Here is a 23986-nt window from a genome sequence, read left to right on the forward strand (position 1 = left end):
ATAAAAATCAGAAGATTGTCATTGAAAAAACATGTCATAATAGAAAAAATATCCACAAAAAATATTAAATGTCTGGTTTTTATTATTCAATTATAATAGTAATTATTATGAGATTATTTTTTATATTATCATTATTACATTGAAAAATGTCATAAAAAATCCACAGTTAAAAAAAGTCTGTATTTTATTATTACAGTGTTAGTAATAATAACTTTTATTAACTGTTAATTATAAATATATTAATAATACAATTTATTTAAAATATATTGAAAAAACAAAAAAGTGTTTTATTTTTCACGTCAACATTTTACAATGCCACTTCACCACCAATACACTTTTTGGACAATAAATACATTTTTAAAACAAACTTTTCCTCAAGATGTTTTCAATACCAGAATTAATATCAGCGTTCTGGCTGCTTGAAATCGGGATAGACAGGTCGATCCAAATATTGACAGTATCGATACCAAGGGTACGATTAGTACCTATTCAAGTGTGAGGGAATGAAATCATTTTTTAAAGTTCTCTTCTATGTTTATTTTCACAAATATGTGCTTTTTTGTGTTGTTCATATCAATTATAATATTTATCTTGGGTTTTATTCAGATTATAATCATGATCAACAAATTAAAGGCGTAATTATTATTCCATGACACCACGTGCTCTCGAGTCACCAAGGTCCCGCTAGCATATTTCCCTGTTTACTTTTCACCCAGTGTTTTCTTCATTCACGTATGTTGCAAATGTCAGCGTTGGCCCAGATGTTCATCCGTCCTTGTTGCCTCCATCGGCCGCCAGCAGTGCGGGAGACGAGCGGGTAGACGAGCTCAGACGGCAAGTGAAAAAGGACGACGGCGGTCCACAGTCGAGCCGAGAACCTTGGAATCGTGCCGACGTCTCCAGCCCCAAGCGTACAACACAAACATATTTTAAAAATACGCACAAAACACATGTTCGGTCTCTGTTGGTACCGGCTTACAGCGGTAAATCGCCTTGTGCGTCCCTTGAAAACGTCTTTATCGGCTTCCACGACAAACTATTTGGGTAAAGTTGTGATTCCGCTGACGCGATACTCTGCTGCCGCACAGTGGCGTACAGATGAATTGCAGCCATTAAAAAATACAGCATATGCAGACGCCAAGTTGTACATTTATAGTTTAATATAATACTGTGGATCAGTAGCTCTCAAATGGTGATACTTGAGATAAAAAAAATACATCTATATAATATAAAATGAATATATAATATATAAAACTAAAATACAAAGAAAAAAAGACATAAAAAATGAGTATATCAATATATTATTTCATATACCAGCACACAGAGATCGATACACATATCTTTCTATACACACATACATGCTGATTCAGTTGACACCACGTAGAAAGATGTGAACAGTATAGAACCTTTATTGTATGGTTATTATGATTGAGGGAGAAAAAATGTAAAAAAAAAAAAAAAAAAAAAAAAAACACCAAAAAAATACACCAATATGAAATAAAGTTTTACAATAATAACACAATAATTAGTATTTTCATTTGAGAACACATCCCAAAAGAGGCCTTTTCAAGGGCACCCAACAAAAGAAGGTTGTCAATCACTGCTCTAGATGATGCTATGAGTGACCAAGAAAAGATATGAATCTTTTTCAAAATATCCAAAAGGATGGAAATATTCTTGTAATCTTGCATCATTTCCTGCTAAAAAGATACCCATCATCATAACTTAACAATAATAATAATCATAATCAAGAAGTCACTTTACGTTGGCTAATGTATGAATCATTTACAGTACTATATGCAAGAACACGATGAAGGGCCGACACAGTCATGTCGTTTTGGGCCCTCCGAGGGCCTTCACAAGGCTGTTCCTGGAAGAAAATGAGCTGCCGCCACTGCTTTCATGTGTCCATGGTGGCTTTTATTTGTGAAGCAAAATGTACAGATGTTTTCTAGTCATCGCAACAGATACGGTTGGCAAACATCCACAAGTCAGTCCCGACACGGCTGTTAAAAACTCTATGCAAAAGACCCCAAAACGGTATACCTAAATCTATGTATTTATCTCTATAGGAGTCAACACAGATGTCTACATCACGTCTGCTACGAGGACCACAGGACACTCAACAGTCGGGGGTGAGTTCAGTTGGTACACTTCTCACCCCAAAATACACCTTGATGGCTTTTGTAGGTTTTACATAAAGTGTCAATCAAGCAGGGGTGCATCAGAGTGTCAAGCAAGGGCATCTTACACACATGTACACACACACACACACACACACACACACGTATACACACACACACACACAGTGGTGTGAAAAAGTGTTTGCCCCTTTCTCATTTCTTTTTTTTTTTGCATGTTTGTCCCACTTCAATGTTTCAGATTATCAAACAAATGTAAATATTAGTCAATGACAACACAACTCAACACAAAATGCACTTTTTAAATGAAACTTTTTATTAAAAAGGGAGAAAACAAATCCAAAGCTACATGTCCCTGTGTGAAAAAGTGATTGCCCCCTAAAGCTAATAAGTGGTTGGCCCCCCTTAGCAGCAACAACTGCAATCAAGCGTTTGTGATAACTTGCAATGAGTCTCTTCCAGCGCTGGGGAGGAATTTAGCAGAATTGTTGTCATTCAGCCACATTGGAGGCTTTTCCTTTTTAAGAAAATAGGATTCAGGTCAGGACTTGGACTAGACCACTCCAAAGTCTTCATCCATTCAGAGGTGGACTTGCTGGTGTGTTTTGGATCATTGTCCTGCTGCAGAACCCAAGTTGCTTTCAGCTTGAGGTCACCAACAGATGGCCGGACATTCTCCTTCAGCACAATTCATGCTTCTATTTATCACAGCAAGTCTTCCAGGTCCTGAAGACCATCACACTACCACCACCATATTTTACTGTTGCTATGATGTTCTTTTTCTGAAATGCGGTGTTACTTTTAAGCCAGATGTAATGGGACACACACCTTCCAAAAAGTTCAACATTTGTCTCGTCAGACCACAGAGTATTTTCCCAAAAGTCTTGGGCAGGGGTGGGCAAAAAGCAGCCCATGGGCCACATTAAACCCACCGAGAATCTTCATCCGGTCCACCAGGCATTCTTTAAAAAACCCTTAACATCGAAACTGTAGCTGGAAACATGACTTGCAGTGCTGCTGTGGCACGCTTGCGTCACCAAAATAGTCAGATGCAATCTGTAGCCATCCAAACAACACAACACACACACGACCCATAGCATAACCTACCTACTGCACCACGTGGGCATACAAATCAATATCCACACACAATGTCCATGCCAAGGAAAACACCAATATATTCCTGCCACAAGGCATGCTGGGTAGCTTGTGGTACTCTCGTACAAACATTTAGCTGTGTTTGTTGCATTTTTGCAAAAACATGTTGAGGAGGTCGTCAGAGAAGTAAACAAGACTGTCAATGGTCTGTTGTATATATAGTTCAGCATGCCTTGCAGGCACTTGGAAACAACACTTTTAAGTTACGTGTCATGTTTAGCGCTTAGTTGTTCTTCATCACCCCCCCAGTAGTAGTAGTTGATTTATGTGATGTATTAACTTGCTGTGGATGTGTTGTTTTCATTTCATTGCACAGTGAGCAAGTATGTCGTTCTGTTTGATGACCACCTACTGTATGTATAGACGGCCTCTCTGCCGGATTTTCCAACCCAGTGTGGGCCGCGATTCAAAAAGGTTGCCCAACCCTGGTCTTGGGGATCATCAAGAAGTTTTCTGGCAAAATGGAGACAAGTCTTAATGTTGTTTTTGTTCAGCAGTGGTTTTGGTCTTGGAACTCTGCTATGCAGGCCGTTTTTGCCCAGTGTCTCTCTTATGGTGGAGTCATGAACACTGACCTTAACTGAGGCAAGTGAGGCCTGCAGGTCTTTGGATGTTGTTGTGGGGTCTTTTGTGACCTCTCGGATGAGTCGTTGCTGTGCTCTTGGGGTCATTTTGGTTGGCCGGCCACTCCTGGGAACGTTCACCACTGTTCCATGTTTTGGCCATTTGTGGATAATGGCTCTCACTGTGGTTTACTGGAGTCCCAAAGCTTTAGAAATGGTTTTATAACTACAGAAATTTGGGCAATCACTTTTTCCCACACTGGGCCATGTCGGTTTGGATTGTTTTTCCTCTGCATTTTGTGTTGAGTTGTGTTGTCATTGACTAATATTTACATTTGTTTGATGATCTGAAACGTTTAAGTGTGACAAACATGCAAAAAAAAAAAAGAAATCAGGAAGGGGGCAAACATATATATAGTGTTTACCCTTTAAAGCTATAACCGCACCTGCTATACACCTATACAGTATCACATGCGCGCGCGCGCGCACACACACACGCAAAGTTTGCATGAAGTGCCTCCACAATGAGCCAGCGGCAACAGAAGCGACGCTCACGTGAGAAACACGACTTCCAAATAAAGTGAAACAATACATCTTCCCGCACATGCGGCATATAAAAGGTCTTTTAAAAATACATAAAAACAATCGTATCACACATAAGTGGTCCGACTTTTTGTGTGTGTGTGCCGTTTGTTCTGATTGTTTGGGATATCCCAGCGCAGTTTGGACTGAGACGATTACATTCACCTGCTTGGTGGCTTACATACGTAGAAACTAGCACAAGGCACCTAACAGGAAGCAGCTAAGCGGCTTTGGTTCAGAGTAGAGAGTAACTACTCGACTGCTATCCATGGAGCGTGACGGTGAAGGTGATGATCTGACAAAGTGAAGTCGGGCTGGACCTCAGCGGAGCCGCCATCGCCACAGAGACAAAGACAGGAGGACAGCGGGAAGGATAAACAGAGAGAGAGAGAGAGAGAGAGAGAGAGAGAGAGATCTACAAGGGAAGACAGGAGAGGATGTGCTTGAAACTGAAAGTGGCAGTTGGCTACAAGATATTTCATAGTTCATACTATCTATAACGCTCACGTGTTGGCGATCAGAATAACGTGCTTTCCACGTGACTGATGAACACATGGAAGTACAGCAAACCAGCTGCACTCGGACGCGGCACCCACAACACAACGTGAAGGCAACCAGAGACCGCTAGCAAGCACTACACAGCTACCAATGACAGGAAGCGTCAATAAAAAAAAAAAAAAAAAAAAAAAGGGGGCTGTGGGAGGGCATGACTAAACTAAAAGTGCTAGCAGCAAACACGCTATGACACTACTCACAAAAACAGGATAAACCCAAAATACACTCCAACCTTCAGGTCCACTTCATTTGACCTTCCCCACACTTTGGAACGTCCAACTGTTCAATGTTTCAGTCCGTTTTTACAGTCAGAGAAGCAGTCAAACGTTTCAAAGTTAGACAAACTAAGTTCACCTGTAAAAGGTCATGGTGCACGTTTCACCCCAAAGCCTAATATGCCCAAACGTAGTGAACGCAGGTGGTCCTCGGTTTACGGTGTTCCCAGTTTTGTGATTAAGTGCCCGCTCCCATAAATCAATGAAAATCTTCTATTTTGGTCCGTCGACACTCAAGACTCGCCCAAGAACAAGTTAAAGAGGAAGAACACACTGCGAACAGTGTATCACCACCACCATCATACTACTTCATACTACTTCAAAGTACTTTCTGGTTCATGGAGGGTGATCTTCATCAGCTACTTCCTCTTTTGTGGAGGGCAACTTTAAAGCTACTTACTGATTCATAGAGGGGGACTTTAGTGCTACTTTGAGTACTTTCTGGTTCACGGAGGACAATTTTAGTACTACATAGACTACTTCCTGTTTTGTGGAGACTGATTTTTGTACTACTTAGACTACTCCCTGGTTCACGGAGGCTGATTTTAGTACTACAAATAACAAAAGAGTGTCGTTATTGAGATGGAAAGGTTGCTACAGTGCTTCGGTTTTTACTTCTATTACTTTTCACTTTTTATCAAATGTTATTATTTCGTTACTGCTTCATTTGATTCTTGTATTTAGTGTTTTAGTACTGTATTTTATGTCCTTCCATGCACAGACTTAGGACTTAATTTAGGTACTACACCTGTAAAGGCCATTTAATCTCTTTAGCCTTTTTTCTTTGCACGGCATTGCTATCGAAGCAGTAGTCGGGGATCACACAATTTAAAAGGTTTTCCCAACAGCATAAAAAAAAATAAAAGCAATATATTCGGCGACAGTGCTGGACTCTTATCATCAATGAGGAATGCAATTACGCACAGCATATAAAGCAGTTGCCGCGCCCCTCTAGAAAGTGAAAGTTAAGCTTGTGTGAGTGAGAACCAGTCATCTGTTGTGTGGCTGCCTCTTCCAGTGGTCTCAGTCATATGTACTGTAAGTGAAGGCTTCTATGAGAAGCTATCAGACGGAAAATGCGCAGCGCTAATAAACTGGCTCTAAAGGTGTAATAATAATAAAAATGATAATAATAATAATATCTTACGCCAAAACTCGACACACACCACAGTCTAGGAACGGAACTGGTACATAACCCGACGACCACCATGTAGTGTATAATGTCTACTGTACAAAAAAGCACAAGAGCACATGCTGTCTACAGGACGCTAGCTACACGTAGAAGTGTAATATGTAAAGACAGGCATCAGCTCTCTTAAGACACATCCTCCTTACACGGCTGCAGTCATCCCTACGAAGTGTTTCGGGACAAAGTGTTTGCACGGAGGCATGACCAGTTAGTCCTATGAAGACAAAGAGCACAGAGGCTGTTGGTTGTCATCATCCTCACAATTGCAGCCAACATCATCATTAAAAAAAAAACAAACATACAAATTCTATTACAGTAATCCAATTGCACTTCAGACTTAAAGGGCCGGTGCGCATGTTTTCAGTGATAAATGACAAATAAAAAAGGTGTTGAGCTTTGATGCAGTGACACTGAGCCCTTTTTGGGACACGGAGCCATCCCATAATACTTGGCTGCTGACTTGGGAACAGTGGTGAAGGTCACTTTCAACCCTGTGCACTTGCGTTACACACACCGCTAAGCTCAGTGACACCAATACGTTGGATTAGCCTGCAGCTTCTTCGTGCAGGTTCTGACCCAGTTTAAGTGTTGTTTTGTTACCAGAGTACAAATACACGTCAGCACATTAAACAGAGGTCTCGGGCCCGGCTGCCCCGTTGCAGGAGGGTGTGACATCAGTAAATCCCAGCAGGGGCGTGAAGGTGCGATAGTCTGGTGGTTTTTGCCAGCGCGTCAACATGACTCTCTTGGTAAAAGGTTCAGACCTTGTAGGGTGAGGCATGTTCCTGTGGTCGCCCGAACCCCGACGGCAGTCCAGGGGGGTGAACTCAGAAAGCTGACCCTTGTAGAGTTTATCAGCATTCTGTGTGAGCGTCAGAAGGGAGAAATAAGAAATTACTGGCGGAGGAGATGAGCAAACATCCCAGCTGGCTTGGGAGTTCAACTTAAATACGCAAATGTTTTTGTTTTGATGCTTTTGCTCTAAGAGCGGTCAGCTGGGATGTTTTCCACTTTCACAGCTTCCATGTATAACCAAACCATGCAACGATCACAGCCAGTAGGTCAGGGGGGTCCAAAGTGCGGCCTGGGGGTCATTTTTGGCCTGTAGCTCAAGTTTTTATTGTAAAAATAGAAAATGTCATGAATACACGACCAATGCAGTGTTTCCCATACTTTCAGCAATTTGTGGTGGAGCGCCACTAATTCATTCTGACCGGCACAGACCAAAAAAAAAATCAGTAATCCCTTGCCACTTCACGGCTCTGTTTTTCAAAAATATATGAACGAATAATGCTGTTGAATTTAAGATTTAAGCAAATATTGCATATTGTTTTGCCTAAATTAAGCATTTTCAAGCATAAAAATGGCTAAATGAACTACAATATAAATATAAGGCATTCAGAAGACATATTCAGACGTGATGATGTGTAGTATTCTACACTGGTCACTAGGTGTCAGTAATGTTACTGTAATGTTCAGTGAGACACACAAGCACCAGACTCAATCGCTGGAACAACAGGCTTTTATTGCATCTTTCAATAATCTCACAACAGGCACAATAATCCCCAACACGGGCCAAGCTAAAACTCAACTCTGAACCCCCGATGTCACTTCCAGTCTGCCCCCCGCACTTCCGCTTCCGGTTTATGTGTGTGCATGCTTGCTTTCTATGCTCTCTATGCTTTCTATCGGTGAGGAAGTGCATAAAGATGACATGCACATGCATCATGGCCAATTATGCAAATTAGATGACGGCATCATCTGCCCCCCCCCCCCGTGGGAAACACTGTCATGAGTGTATTGTTAGATATTAGACTACTTTGCTTTAAGATGTGGATGTTGTGTTCAGATTTTAGCTACTTTAATGTATCCTTCAATTTGCCAAAAAGTTTGGACACCCCCTGCACTAGAAGTTTCCAGAGAAAAGGATGCACACCCAGTCACCAGAGGGCCCCAGAGATCCAGACAGCAAGCGCTGTGGACACCCCAGAGGCTCCCGAGCAAGCACAACCTGAACCTTCTTTGATGCAGAACAACCCCCCTTCATTGCACCATCACACACACACACACACACACACACACACACACACACTCTTGCAAGATAAGCGTTACCATGCTGAAGCCACCTAGGCTTCTGTCACTGCTAGCCCACCTAGTAAGGAGTCAGAACTCAGGCAGGCCTGGGCCTCCCCATGAGCTCTATTATCTGTCACATGCTGCGGATACAGACATGAACACACACACACACACACACACACACACACACACACACACACACACACACACACACACACAGTTAGTTTTCCCCGTCACACGACTTCATTTTCATGCAATGAAAACATCAAATCAAATAAAAATGACAGCGAAGAGGTGGGAGAGAGGCGGGCTAAAGAAAAGGCAGTGGGGTGGGTCACCTTAGGGCGGGGTTAGAAAGTGATTCTGCTGGAGGTCTGAGACAGCATAAAGATGGTGGAGGGCTCAGAGGCAAGGCACCGACGCTTCATCTGCCAGGGGAGCAGGACCACAGGGCGTCGGGGAGGGTAAGGAGGGCGGTGACGACAGGAAAGCACAAAGTTAAAAGGAAAACTGCACTTTTTGGGGGAATTTTGCCCATCATTCACAACCCTTATGGGAAACATGAGCACATATTTCTTTCCCTTTTCTGTGCGTTCTTACGAGTTAGTACGAGCCAGCCAACACTGCACGTCATGGGCGCTACCTACTGTATTTCCACCATGAAGCCCTCTAAAACAGGGGTCACCAACGTGGTGCCCGCGGGCACCAGGTAGCCCCCCACGACCACACGAGGTGCCCGCAAGCCTGCTTTTCATTCAGGTTTTCAGTTAATAATGAAAGAACAGTAGAAAGAAATGCATTGTGAAATACAACATGTGAGTTGTGGACACCAGCATTTTGTTCATGTTCTGGTAAAACAAGCATATCCGCTTTGTTTGGGTTTAAAATAAGCTCTGAAAATAAATGTTACAAAAATGAGTAGCTCTTGGCCATTTTCATTTTGGAAAAGTAGCTCCCACAAGGAAAAACGTTGGTGACCCCTGCTCTAAAATAACCTCCAACAACGTTTACATGCGGGCTATAACGTGTCATACTTGCAGTATCTTGCCGTACTTTGATGGTATCAAACATGACCCAAACTTCTTTCCTAGGCGCGTTGATTTGACATAGACCACAGGAGATAACGCGACTTCCGTCAACAACAGCGACGACACTTAAAGTGTCCGCTCTTGTTGGGATGGCCGTGTCTTCCAGCACAAGACTTGTGCTCCAGTCCTCAGGTTAAAAAACGCCGACAGCAAACGAGCGCCTTGTTGAGTCTTCATCGGGAAATGGAGAGCCGGTAGTATCCACTGTTCCGTCTGTCCCGTTGCAGTGGCTTGAGGCGTTGTGAGTGGCGCTGATACCAGCGAGGCGTCGTGTTACTTGGCCAGGTAAATATATGTTAGCTTCATGGTAGCTGCTAGAATAAGAAGATTGCTGCAGCTTGGTTAATATACAGGTCTCTTATGGAAAATAGGTGCCTCCCATGACATGCATCGTTAGAACGCACAGAAAGGGAAATAAATATGTGTTGATGTTTCACATAAAAATTGTGAATGATGGGCAAAATTCCAAAAAAAAGTGCAGTTTTCCTTTAAAGGGACTGTATGCAATGACTGGCTGTTATAGCCCGCCCTCTTCCTGCTTTGGTATCCCAGCGGCACACACACGCTTAGTCATGTTTGCTGTCAGCTAATGACAGCCATTTGGCCAAGTTTAGCTGAAAACGTTAGCTATCACCAAATGTATCGTCTGTCGTGGCAACATGAATGTAAATTGGAGGGGTGTCCCGCTACAACTGTTTCACTTCCCATCCGATACAGATACTAGCCTTAAATATCGTCGGACACCAACATCAATCCGATATCAACACAAATCATACATGCTTTTATTACGGTGTATAAGCCGCTACTTTTTTCTTAAACTTTGAATCCTGCGGTTTATACAGCAGTGCGGCTAATTAATGACTTTTTTTTCCCCAAGCTCCGGGATCCATCAGGCCTCTGCTGGATAGACGCGCTGGAGCACTTTGAACGTCGCTCCCTCACTTAATTGTGTTTTTCCAAAAAAGAATGAATAAATGATGGCTGTTTCGTGGCTGACTTTGGCCTATTATTTGTCAAAAAATATTGAAAGGCAAGTTATACGTAGTATTCTGGTCGCTGGGCATCAGGATTGTTACATTAATGAGACATTGCATTACCTTCACACCAGCCATGGCATGTACGATATGGCCTGTTCTCCTCACATACCATGTGGAAGTGGTAAGTTTTTGGCATCTCACTCTGCCCTTCTTCCCTACTCAGTTTGAAACCCTTTAAGTTTAGAATACATACATTGGAGGCTAACTAGTTAGCTTGGTGGCATGCTATGCTTGAAGCGCTGGCCGTCTCCTGTGTCCCTGCAGTGATCCCATAGCCTGCGCAAGAGAGTTGCGCAATGTGCTGTAAACAAAGAGGAGCGTAAAGGCGAAAATACTTTACGAGTTTTTTTTGCTGATATCGGGACACCCCTAGTAAATTGTTGCTTGACTCTATGACACTGCGTGTGTGTGTGTGTGTGTGTGTGTGTGGACGTGCTACGACATGTGCCGTGAGTGACAGCCATGAACAGTAGTTGTTTTATCCAGGCTGAAAGAAAATGTACGACAATTTTTTTTTTAATGCAGTTTAACTCGTAATTGTGAAACACGGACATTTTTTGTTGAAAAATGAAAGTAATCTTGAGCTAGTTGCATAAAGCCCCTTTTAGAGCTCAGGAAAAAAAAGTCAGATCTATTAAAAAGGTTAATTTAATCAAATGTAGAAGAGAAGTTAAAACGACAGAAACAAGATCTTTAGATTGATTATTAGCTCTACAAGGAAGACATGAGGCTTTGGGTCATGGATCATGTAGAACACTGCACACAAAACAGTTACAGTACAATTCTAACCGTTCCAGATTTCAGTTCACACTTGAAATGGTGCTTGTCATGGAAGAGCATGGACATGCACTCACAGAGACGGACTGGACTTACATCCAAAAGAGCGGGAACATAGCCGAGGCCCGCATACATCTGCTGACCCACAGCCGCCATTAGACACGATACTTGCTTCAACAGCTTTAAATCACACTATTTCTGTACTATAACGTGTTGATCTGGGGAGTTTGTCACCTCGGGGAAAAAGCTCACCTGGATACGTTCAGTTGTGGTGGGCCACAGCGCCCTCCAAATGACCTTCTTAAGCACATCTGGTAGCAGGCTGGCTGTAATCAGCAGAACTATGCTGAGCCAGGCTGGGCCACTGGACAGCATCTGCATGAAGACATAGTACATCCTCTGGTAGTTGAGGAAGGGCCTGTGGGATGCAAACATTGTAAATGAATAAATAAATAACAATGAAATGAAATACGAAATAATAATAAGCTTTTGATACAAACGTGTGAGCTAGGTCCCTCATCCAATAAAAGATCCCAAAAAAAGTCCATCCAATAAAAGATCAAATTGAAAAAAATGGGCGGGCAAAATACTTTGAGGAAAGGACTAATCATTTCACATGTTTTTTTTTTATTTTTAAATCAGCTTTATTTTTTTTCCCAAATTCAGTTTTTTTACCTTTTCCGCTTATTTTACCAGCATCAAGTGTGTGCTATCTGGGTTAGTGAATAAAATGCAAAAATCCTTACATTTTTTGTCCCATTTTGTCCAGGAATTGAGAAATGGATGTAGCTTAGCTAACCCTTCACATCCTGTATCGCTACAAAGTCTTCAACAAGCTGTAATCAATCCAATCGCGTTATTAATGCAAGATATTTTTATGACACCCGTATTTTGATGACACACATTGAGACACGTGACAAAGTGCGCTCTTATTTTGAAGACCAGAAGTGTGTCGTGTGTGTTGACTGGTGATACAAGCTGGGTGCAAGAATAAACGTGCCTCTCGTCTTTTTCCACTCAGAACCTGTGTATCGTCAATGGGCATCGTAAAATGGTCTTTCCATTAAAGCAGTAAAACACAACATGGTGAAAACATTCATCCAGCCCGAGTCACGCACACAGCTGCACTAGCACACTCTGCTAAACTCAGCTAACCCCGCTAGCTTTCATTCACGCTCCCTAACAGAGGAGTTTCCAAGGTTTTTCACCGCCATTTCGACATGTTTAGTAGTGTTTGTGATGCGATTCCGCCACGATAGAGCGGCCCGCCGGGGAAATACCCCCACATGAACTTTCCCTCTTGGCCAATTCCATAATTCAATCATAGGGTCCTAGACTCTCTTCAACGCAATAGTAATTTATTGACGGTTCCTAGTATAAATAACTAGCGGTTACAGCAGCACTTCCCGTGTGAGCTCCAAGCACCATGACACAGCAGTCTGGGCACAGTGAGGGGGAACTACCGCTGTAGCTACGGAGTGAAATATCCGTCGTGAAACAAAACTTCACCACTGTGCACCACGGACATGTCTGCATGGTGGTGTTTCGTTTTCTTCTTCTGGCGGGTGGTGGGAGTCGAGTGGCAACCAGCTTTGAGGCGCATGACCACACCTGCCATGTTGGAGTGTGGCCCAGAGTTACGAAGGTTACACGGCAAAAGGATCGGCCCGATCTCGTGGCGAAAGCCAATATTAGCCCATCTTCAAAATACAACTGATCCCTATCTTGAAGATCGGGTTCGCGACATCCCTAAAATGAAAGGATGGCAACACCTAAAAATGTGTTCAAAGCCTACCAGATGATTCCTCCCCACAGCAGCGAAAAGACAACAAAGAAGATCAGCGAGCCCCATATGACAAAGTGGTTGATCCAGGTCCAGTAATGAGTATCCAGGGCCAGCTGGACGGAGAGAAGATATGTCAATGTGTGTTCTTGTGTGCGTTCATGTGTGTATTTGTGTACCTTGAATGTAACCGTGAAGACCAGCACGGTAAACACCAGCGTCCCGAAGGTCCAGTTTCCAAACATCTGCAGACCAAAAAGTCGTTTCTTGTCAAATACTATACAGAACATGTGAGGTAATAAGTACTCACACCATGCCGGTCTTGTACAGCGTACTACTGTATGTGACACGTTCTCCAAACATGCTGACTAAGAACCTGACAAGGGAGTCAACAATTTCAACTTCATGTCCACTCAAAACCTGCAACTTTTTTGCAGTGTTCAATGACTGCCACATCATAAAAAACATGTAAAAAGGTGACTTCATGAAAAAATCATTCTTGTCAGCGATAACAGTCATGATGATTGGACACCACATGACTTTTAGATAATTAATGCAATAACATTTTATTCACGTGGCCCCATTACTACTACTAGAAGCAAAACAGGGCATTCAAGTCACTTCCCATGCTAATTAGCATGCGTGACGCGGGGGACACAAAAGGTAATAGGGATGTCCCCATGATCCACATTCTTTGGCTTCTGATTCGATGTGATTTTTTTTTATAGTCTTGCCGATCCTTTTATTTTTTTTTTTTAAATACGTTTTTGTTACAAACATGAATATGTGGAATTGAATGGTTATGAAAATAGCTCATCAAAGCATTAAAAATAATGCAAGCAACGTATTGCCGAATTTACTGTTGTTACAGCATGACCAACAATAACAAACCTCTGTGAGTCAGGTACCTAATCCAATAAAAGATCCCATAAAAGATAAAATTGTAAATAATGGGTGTGCAAAATACTTTTAGGGTAGGACTAATCGTTTGTCCCGAGTACAAACAACCAGCGGTTAGAGCAACACTTCCCGTGCGAGCAGTGCAGAGGCAGAAATTTTGGCCAAGGTGAGACCATTACTCACATAGAGGTGGCAATAAGTTGATACCTGAAATGTCTAGATGGCCAGTGGGGTGGCCAGTGGGGTGGCCATGGCCACCATTTAGCTCCGCCGCTGCGTGCGAGCTCCCCGCAACACGACACAGCAGTCCGAGCACAGTGAGGGGGAACTACCGCTGTAGCTACGGAGCCAAATAGCCGACGTCCAACGTGAAACAAACTTCACCACGGACATGTCTGCATGGTAGTGTTGTGTTTTCTTCTTCTTGCGGGAGGTGGGAGTCGAGTAGCGACCAGCTATGAGTCGCATTACCGCACCTACTGTGTTGGAGCGCGGCCCAGAGTTACGAACGTGATACAGCAACTGGATCCGGCCGATCTCGTGGCGGAAGCCGATATTTTTCCGATCTTCAAAATACAGCGGATCGGCAGCCGGTCCCGATCCTGAAGATCAGATCGGGACATCCCTAAAAGGTAACGATTGTTATTGGATTTCCAAAGCTCCTGAACTTGGCCAATGTAATCCGTGTAGCTGAAATTGTGTGAGCATTTTGCAAACAGCGCATCAGTAAGAACTTCCACTGCAGTTCATTTTACAGGATGCAGTTAGAGTTCATATCAAAGCCTACACAATAAAACCATCATATTCCTGACAGATTTTTGTGTCCAGAAGATCGTTGGCCAGATCTCTGCAAGTTGGAGGAACGTGTCATATACACAACGTACCTTCTCAGTTGTTCTAACAACCGTGGCCACATGAAAAGTGCACAAAATCAGCACGGCTCAATCAATCAAACAGATGGTGAAGGCAGCAACACGAAGGGGAGGGAGGAGCAACGGGTGATGTTAAAATGGTCCATGAGAATGTCATGTTCAAACAATGTCATTCAATCATCAACAAAACGGCTAAGAAAAAAGGTCTGCTTTCTGCCGAGTTGAACCCATTCAATTGTTCATATTTTACAGATTAATTAAGTCAGTTTTTGCGGGCCTGTTTTGATTTCACAAGTGCTTTTCCCAAAAATTGTGACGGAAGTTGCTGTCGTTGTGAGAAAACGGTGGAAGAAAGTCAAACTTGCAATAAATAATCTGTGGATTTCCTTCTGCGTACTGTAATCTCCCGTGTATATACCGCTACTTTTTTCTTCAACTTTGAACCGTGTGGCTAATTTACGACTATGTTCTAATCTTGTGACGTCTCCTTTACTTCAGAACTATTACTCATCATTTAAATACTGTCACAAGCTATAAGGGAACTCACGACAAGCTTGGCAACCCATCGTGATTCGCAGGAGGTCATGACTGAATATAACTGTCTGACTCACGGTGTCATCTAGAAAGAACGCTAAAATCATCACACAGCAACTCAACACTCAAAAGGTAGCTAAGAAATACACAATACAAGTACCAATACAAGTTTACATTAAAAAGCAAGTATTTTAACGGCTTCCCATCATGGATTTCTTGCCAGCAAAGCATTTTATTGGACATGGCTGCCGGGGCGCGGCAATGAGTTATCAGCTTCATCCTTCTGGAGGACAGGGGCAGCTGATTGAATCATTGCAGCGTCCCGGCAGCATTGGCCAATCAACTGCTTTGTTGGAAAGAAATGCATGATGGGAAGCCGCTAATTTTTTTTTGTTGTTGTTGTTCTAAACGCTAATACTGGGTTGTTGTATTGTATATATCTTAGCTAACTTTTAAGTGTTAAGTTGCTGGGTGATGATTTTAGAGTGTTTTTTTTTTTCAAATGACAGTGAGTCAGACTGTTATATTGAGTCATGATGTCCTGCGATTTCCAATGAGTTGATAAGTTCATCATGAGTTTATTTATAGCTCTTGATTGACTCCTGCCTGTGGTCCTCACAGATTCGTGCGCACCACAGTATGCAATTTAATGACGCGGACATGTGCGGCTTGTCCTCCAAGAAATGAATTAACAATTAAAAAACACTGACAAAAGAATTTTGCCAACATGGCACACAAGATTACCATGACTGCAAAAATGCAGCGAAATAGGATGTATTCAGCCACAAAAAGTCAAATCATTAGGACTAAATAAAATCTAAAAAACTAACTATATCAAATAATAACAAATAAGTAAAATAAAAATTCACACATGAGAAAAAGAAAAAAAACTTTCACAGAAAATGTTTACGCTGAAGGCTAAAACAATGACAAATCAAATAGTATAAAAATAAAATGTTGCTATATGAGCTGTACACTCACCACTCTAAAGTATATACAAGCTTAATTTCTATGGTACTGTACAGTACTAGTACTTGAAAAGATACACTGTAATAACATGTGTTCTCACTTTTGTCAAACACTGCATTTGAACATATGCCTCAATTTTCGATATACTCTTATTTCATAAACTACATCTACTTTATCGAGGAAAAGGCTTCTTGAGACGTCATCTGTACTTCTGTGTAGAAGGTGTCGGACGTTTCGCTCCTCATCCGAAGAGCTTCGTCAGCAAACTAATAAGTGCTGGTAGCTTAGGCCTTAAATACAGTAAGAGTGGGCGGAATTGGTGTGCCAACACCCTCCTCCTATTGGTTCGTTACACTAAGCCTGCATTCCTCATCTTTACAGTGGTATAATCCTATCCTGTTATTCACACCTACGATAAAAGGGAAGTGTCGCTCCCTGAATTGGGTATGAACGACTCTGATACTGGCTTGTTAGCATCTATTGTTCTGGCTCGGCCCTGCCTTCACCTCATTTGCAAGACTAAGAGCTGTGGGTTTTGGTCTCAGTAACCTGCTGAACACAGGGTCCAAATTGAACCTCAAACCACCATTCCGATTCAATGATGGGTTCTGTTGTTTGACAAAAATAGCTTCCTTTACTCCTCTTTCAAACCATCTGTTTTCTTTGGCCAAAATCTTTACCTCGCTGTCCTGAAAAGAGTGATTGGTAGCTTTCAGGTGTAGATGTACTGCTGATTGAGGACCACTAGCATTGTCCCTGCGATGTTGATAAAGCCTTTTTTGGAGCATTTGCTTAGTTTCCCCAATGTAGTGCTCTTTGCATTCCTCATCTTTACAGTGGATGGAATAGACCACATTGCTCTGTTTCTGGTTTGGAGCCTTGTCTATTCTGGTCTATTCCATCCACTGTAAAGATGAGGAATGCAAAGAGCACTACATTGGGGAAACTAAGCAAATGCTCCAAAAAAAGGCTTTATCAACATCGCAGGGACAATGCTAGTGGTCCTCAATCAGCAGTACATCTACACCTGAAAGCTACCAATCACTCTTTTCAGGACAGCGAGGTAAAGATTTTGGCCAAAGAAAACAGATGGTTTGAAAGAGGAGTAAAGGAAGCTATTTTTGTCAAACAACAGAACCCATCATTGAATCGGAATGGTGGTTTGAGGTTCAATTTGGACCCTGTGTTCAGCAGGTTACTGAGACCAAAACCCACAGCTCTTAGTCTTGCAAATGAGGTGAAGGCAGGGCCGAGCCAGAACAATAGATGCTAACAAGCCAGTATCAGAGTCGTTCATACCCAATTCAGGGAGCGACACTTCCCTTTTATCGTAGGTGTGAATAACAGGATAGGATTATACCACTGTAAAGATGAGGAATGCAGGCTTAGTGTAACGAACCAATAGGAGGAGGGTGTTGGCACACCAATTCCGCCCACTCTTACTGTATTTAAGGCCTAAGCTACCAGCACTTATTAGTTTGCTGACGAAGCTCTTCGGATGAGGAGCGAAACGTCCGACACCTTCTACACAGAAGTACAGATGACGTCTCAAGAAGCCTTTTCCTCGATGGACAACTCCTGTACGACTGAGAGCCTACACAGATACATCTACTTTACAGTAATCCCTCATTCCTTATTTAGAAATGGAATATTTTCCCAGTAGAGCATAGAAAACCTGTTTATAACCTAAATATGCTTTTTCACATTTCTAAACATGAAATAGCACCCCTATTATATCACCTTAGCACTCATATTACCCAATATAGTAGACATAGTAACAGAAAATAAGACATTAGATGTAAATAAGACATAACATAGACTCACACTTTAACATTGGGAGAGTTCCTTGTTCTTTTTTCTGGGCGGCTTCCTGTGGTGGCTACTGTCTCATCAATGTGACACTACTGACACCGAGTGAGCAGTGTGCAATACAACAACTTTGCATATTTGAGTCTTCTTAATGCCTTATATTTGTATGTTCATTTATTTAGCCACTTTTTTGCTTGAAAATGCTGAACTTAGGCCAAGAATACGTAACATTTGCTTAAATATGCTTTTTTTTTTTTTTTTTTTTTTACTAATAACAGGCCCTAGTCAATAATTTATTAATACATTTTTTTTTGGGAAAACTGCAATAGAATGAAGCTGCAAAATTCGAACCACGAAATGAGGAAGTGTATATCGACAAAGTGTATTGAGCTACATCTCTTAGCCAACAGTTACCTACAGCAGTGGTCACCAGCCATTTAGAGACCAATATCCCTGGTGACGTTGGCTCTTTAGGAGCAAACTACAGCTGGCTTGCTGGCTCATTGTCATTGGAGAGCGATATTAAGGAGAGAGACACACTGGTCAATGCATATTTTGAGGTGCACGTCTATGTTGTCATGTTTGTGCCTTAATTTTGGGGTAGCAAAGGCAGATTTGGAGCCAAGTTAACGTGCAGCAACTACTGTTGTGTTCTCAGGCACAACGCTGCGCTCTGTCACTCACTCTCTCTCCCTGCTTAACCTCTGCATGCTTGCGTGGCGATCCCGTGCATTGGCTGGTACCGGACGGGCCAGGTTTCGGGGACTGGGCTCTTGGCAGCATTGCAAGTTGCGTGCCTGGAGGGCGGCGAGGTGTACGAGCGTGTTTAGTCATCAATATGTGCGCCTGTTGGTCACTCTCCGGGAGGGCACTGATATAGTAATACATTTTTTTGTAATATCCTCAACCGGCAAACTCCCAAAGATCGAGCAGAGGCTCGCGATCGATGGCATAGAAAATACTTAATTTGACTTTCTATCAGTTGTTTCTCCCCAGACTGCGTCATCTTCATATTGACACAGCTGAATGTCTACACACACGCGTATGTGACTATGCTACAGGCCTACAGCTGCTAAGTCTACAGCAAACATCACAAAAAAGGACGGATGAGATGAGGTGAGCACAAGCAATAGTTGGGTTTGGCGTGAGGCTGAAATTGGAGGGGTGACATTGAGACGTGGTCGGGCTTACCATCTGTGTGTTGGTTGTCATTAGCTGGGAGTAGGAAAAGAAGCAAAGAAAAAGCAACACAAAAAGGTAAGAGGAGAGGAAGAAGAGGGCCAGAAGAAGAAAATCATAAGAAATAATAACAGTCTGATAACAGGAGAAAATAAGTAAACCGATGCAAAACAAACAGAAGGTGGCTAAATTCAAGAGAATAACGCTGACTGAGAATGAAAGCAGGCAAGGTTGGTGACATTGGAGCTTACAGTCCGCTACTCTTTTGTATAGAACACCTGTCATGCACTTCAGTAGCTCATGCTCTGCACCTGAACACTGTGGCCATTTCCGTTTAGGCTTTTTTTTTTGGTGTGTCTGGCTTGTCATCTGGCGTTTGTATTATTTGCTTCATGTCCTTACCTGACTTGATTATATTCACTTCACATTCAACTGTGATCGTTTGACAAATGCGACAAAAAGACTGCGTGATGCTACCTGTCCGTTGCTGGTGAAGGTGGTGTTGTCAAACAGGAAGTAAGCACCAAAGAACATCACAATGGCATCATAGACGCCCAAGACAGTCCAGTATATGAAGCTGGGCCACCGCAGTAACGAGTTCTTGGCAATGTCTCTGTGGAGGCAAAGGAGTACATATCAAATCTAATCTAATCAAATAAAATCTAATCTGTTTAGGAATGCGCGCTGTGCTTCAGCTCCCACGATCCATGAGGGTGCCCCATTTTGTGCCAGGGGCTGCATTCTTAGCAAATGTGCAAAGGATGCGCAGGAGAAGAACAAAAAAAAGACTGTGCCCCTTGCCAGCACATCCCTGGTGGTGTAATGGTACAGCTGCTGCCTTTTAAGCTTTCTGTTTATTCATTAATTTTGTTATTTTGCAATGACTATTGTGACTCATCTGGATAGGAGCAATTAGCACAATGAGCTCCGACCTGTACAGAGACGGGTCCTTCTTCAGGATGTCCATGTTGATGTGCTGCTCGACAAGACTGTAGAGCAGAATGGGCAGTGAGGTGAAGCTGATGTTGTACAGAGTCAAGTACGCTGTGTCATACAGCGGCTGAGAATGAGGAGAGAAACAATGACACACTTTATCTCCTGTGGTATCCTTGTGTACGTTACAGCGTGCGTGCGTCACTACCTGCTGTGAGAAACCGCAGAAAAACTGGTAAAGGAACTGAGGAAAGATGAAACAGACGTTCTGGTGGAGAGAAGAAGTAAATACAGTCAGTCTCTTGCAGAAAAACAACACAGACTACGCACCTTAAGTGACCGTACCTTGTAAAAGAAGTACTGGACTAGTTCAGAGATGCGTATGTAGTAATAGTGTCCATGGACAAGCAGCATCTTCTTCAGGTGTTTGAATTTTGGGATGGCGTAGTCACTGTTCCTCACTGCCTGACGGCCCTCCTTCCCCATGATACCTGAGGCAGGAGTAGGACAGCCTTGTTGCCATAAAGCCGCCCCTCAGCTTGAAGCGGCTGCATGTGCAAAATGTGCTCACCGATGCCAACGTGCGCCTCGAGGATCATGCTGACATCATTGGCTCCATCTCCGACGGCAAGTGTGATAGGGTGCTCCTTGGATGTTTTGATCAGCTTCACAATCTAGACAAGGCCAAAGATGCACGTCATGTGAAGCAGCTCATTTTTAGAACATTCAATGATGCTTTTTCATCTCACCTGCGCTTTCTGGAGAGGTGCCATTCGGCAGCAGAGTACGGCGCTGCAGTTGCGGCAGATTTCCAGGAAAATCTCTTTGTAGTTTCCTGAGTTGGAGTCCTCCTGGCCAGGCTTCATCACTGCCGAAAGGGTGGCTCCATCGATGATGAGGCCGTAGTCGGAGTAGTCACCTGATAAACTGCAAAGTCACATGACTTCTAAGTGGCAAATAATCCAATTTCACCTAACTGGTCCACAAATGCTTATTTATTTATTACAAATAATGTATCTTTGTTCATTTCATCTGTAATTAGATGTTCTTTCACCGTTTACCCGAGCATACATACTGTATACAATTTGGTATTTTCTTTGGTGGTATATGTAAAATATGTGCTGTGGCTCAATAAAGAATGGATAACGTTTCATTTTAACCGGTACCGGTCCCAAACTGGTATTTTAAAAAAGAAAAACATACATTTTGTCATACAGTTTTGCCTTCCGGCTCAGCTCTCTCTTTACCACGACGGTCCGGTACAGCGACCGCATTACCGCAGACGCTGCACCGATCCACCTGTCGACCTCACGCTCCGACCTTCCCTCACACTGAACAAGACCCCGAGATACTTGAACTCCTCCACCTGGGGCAGGACCTCATTCCCAACCCGTAGGGTGCAAGCCACCTTTTTCCAACTGAGAACCATGGCCTTGGATTTGGAGGTGCTGAGTCTCATCCCAGAAGCTTCACACTCAGATGCAAACCGCCCCAGTAAATGCTGAAGGTCACAGCCCGATGAGGCCATCAGGACCACATTGTCTGCAAATAGCAGAGACGAGATCCTAAAGCCCCCAAATTGAACCCCCTCAACACCTTGGCTGCGTGTTATGAACAGAATCGGTGACAAAGGGAAGCCTTGGCTCAGGCCAACGTTCACTGAGAGCAAGTGAATAAAATCGAAAACAAATTGCCATAATTATGACAGCAAAAGCAGAGGCAATGCAGAACACAGGGAACGTGACCTGCTTGTGATGTTCTGTTTGTGAATTCACCTTGCGTGCTGTGATCGTGATTGGTTGATAATGACGAAGGCTTGTGTTACTGTTGTGGACAGCGCTACGTCGTCGTGCAGCAAAGTGTGTGCGGTGTTGAGCGCGACTGTTGACATATTAGGTGATTAATAACATTTAAAAAGAGTCTCAGACTCTGTTCCTCTGTGGAGACCTCACTTGTTTGCAGGTGGATGAGTCTGCATTCATTTAGTTTTTGGTCTAATGTCGGCAACCAAGTGTACACATCTTAAAGCATGCCAACACACCCAGAGATGTCCCTGCTCCAGCCACCGTGCTGCCTGAGGACGGTTCTGCTTAAGTCAAACAGGACATCGTGAAGGCTCTGCTCCTCTGTGCGCTTGGTGGTCAACTCCAGGATCTGCGTGTTGCGGTGAAACAACTTGCTGGCGTAGCAGGTGGCGGCTGCCGTCTCCATCTTGTCACCGGTCAGCACCCACACCTTCATCCCGGCTTTGTGCAGGGACTCAATGGTGTCTGCCGCTTTTTCCTGCAATCTGTTGTGGATAAGTTACAGAAGAGGGTGGGGCGACTGGTTTGCTGCACAAAAATAACCACAATTGAGAGAAAGCACCCAAGCGAAGGGTCAAACAGTGCAAGACTACTTTCCCCTGCCTCGCTCTGAATAGCATGAGCTGACCTGAAGTGCCCTCCTGGCTAACAATGTATTTTCAAGTCGCCTTTGTGGCAAGTGCGTGATAGGGCACGAGCTGCCACTTGCATCATTCAACTAACTAGAAGTTGGGAAGAACTTGTTACGGCGGTAGCACGCACACAACCAGTTGTTGGCGCTGTGAGATGGGATGTGGGATGGGATGTGAGAATGGGAGGCTGACATCCTAGATGGCAAGACCAGTAAACAGGTATCTGGATGCTGCTGTCTACCTGTCTTCCACAGCAGTGGCTCCCAGCAGGAAGAGATCTTTCTCAATGAGGTCGTAAGCCTCCGCCAGTCGTTTGTCCCGGTCCTGGAGTGCCAACTTGGCCCCGCTTAACTGGAGGCAAACCTCCTGGTACTGCGCCGCACTGAGAGGCCGATAGGCCACACACAGTGTTCTCAGACCCTCCTGAGGAGAGATTCCATTCAGGTAAGATGAATGCACACGGAAAATCTATACTACTAAATATATACTAAATCTATACATGTCCGATTAAGATTTGCTGACTGATTTGCTGACTGATTGCTGACATCATTGAAATTAGATGTCGGTGCATGTCAGTATAATTTTTTCTGCTGGTGATATCGGCGCATTCCGTGATGATGGTATCCACACAGCTAGCAGTCTGGAATTATTCCCAAAATTTCGCCTTCGGATTCTAAACGTGCAATTTGCAATGAAAGCGCAGGTTATGCAGAAGAGGAGTAAGACGTTCATTTAAAATTTAAAAAAAAAAATCATTTCAAATTTCATTGAAGGACAATCGGCATAGAAAATGGGACGGCTTGTGCTGCAATGCTGCCTCTGTTCACCAGAGGGGGGCAGAGGAGCCCAGAGGGAGGCTGACGTCATTGCAGTGCCCCAATGAATATGTTGCTCAGATGCAATGCATTATGGGAAAACTTCCGATTTTAAAATCGTATTGGTACATGTTTGTATATTTCTCAGGTATACCTTTGGGAGTGTTAAGTTGCTGTGTAACAAGTTTAGTGTTATTTAAAAGATGACACCGTGAGTCAGACTGACCTCATGTCATTTCCAGTAGGTTGACAAGCACGTTGTGAGTGCACTTGTGATGGGCTCCTGCCAAAGAAAGACTCGCAAGCGGCACGGTATT

At 43.2% G+C, this 23986-nt stretch overlaps 1 protein-coding gene across 17 annotated transcripts in view; it reads right to left on the bottom strand.

The window, feature by feature from the left end:
- Positions 1-347: 347 nt before the first annotated feature.
- Positions 348-23986, bottom strand: part of atp11a (ATPase phospholipid transporting 11A) — a 58941-nt gene continuing 35302 nt past the window's right edge. For 3 of the 17 annotated variants that reach the window (XM_054787851.1, XM_054787833.1, XM_054787842.1), the window contains exons 20-32: positions 23096-23277; positions 22459-22707; positions 21167-21344; positions 20989-21091; positions 20763-20908; positions 20626-20685; positions 20417-20544; positions 19962-20097; positions 19497-19520; positions 13401-13466; positions 13234-13337; positions 11691-11856; positions 348-7322 (exon numbers count right to left, since the gene is read on the bottom strand). In XM_054787851.1, coding sequence (XP_054643826.1) covers positions 7086-7322; positions 11691-11856; positions 13234-13337; positions 13401-13466; positions 19497-19520; positions 19962-20097; positions 20417-20544; positions 20626-20685; positions 20763-20908; positions 20989-21091; positions 21167-21344; positions 22459-22707; positions 23096-23277 — 1779 coding nt within the window. In that variant the 3' untranslated portion in view covers positions 348-7085. The other 14 variants (XM_054787889.1, XR_008572505.1, XM_054787869.1 and 11 more) reach the window with 14 other exon arrangements.

Source organism: Dunckerocampus dactyliophorus, chromosome 1 (genome assembly GCF_027744805.1).
Source record: "Dunckerocampus dactyliophorus isolate RoL2022-P2 chromosome 1, RoL_Ddac_1.1, whole genome shotgun sequence".
In the NCBI taxonomy this organism is placed as follows: Eukaryota; Metazoa; Chordata; class Actinopteri; order Syngnathiformes; family Syngnathidae; genus Dunckerocampus; species Dunckerocampus dactyliophorus.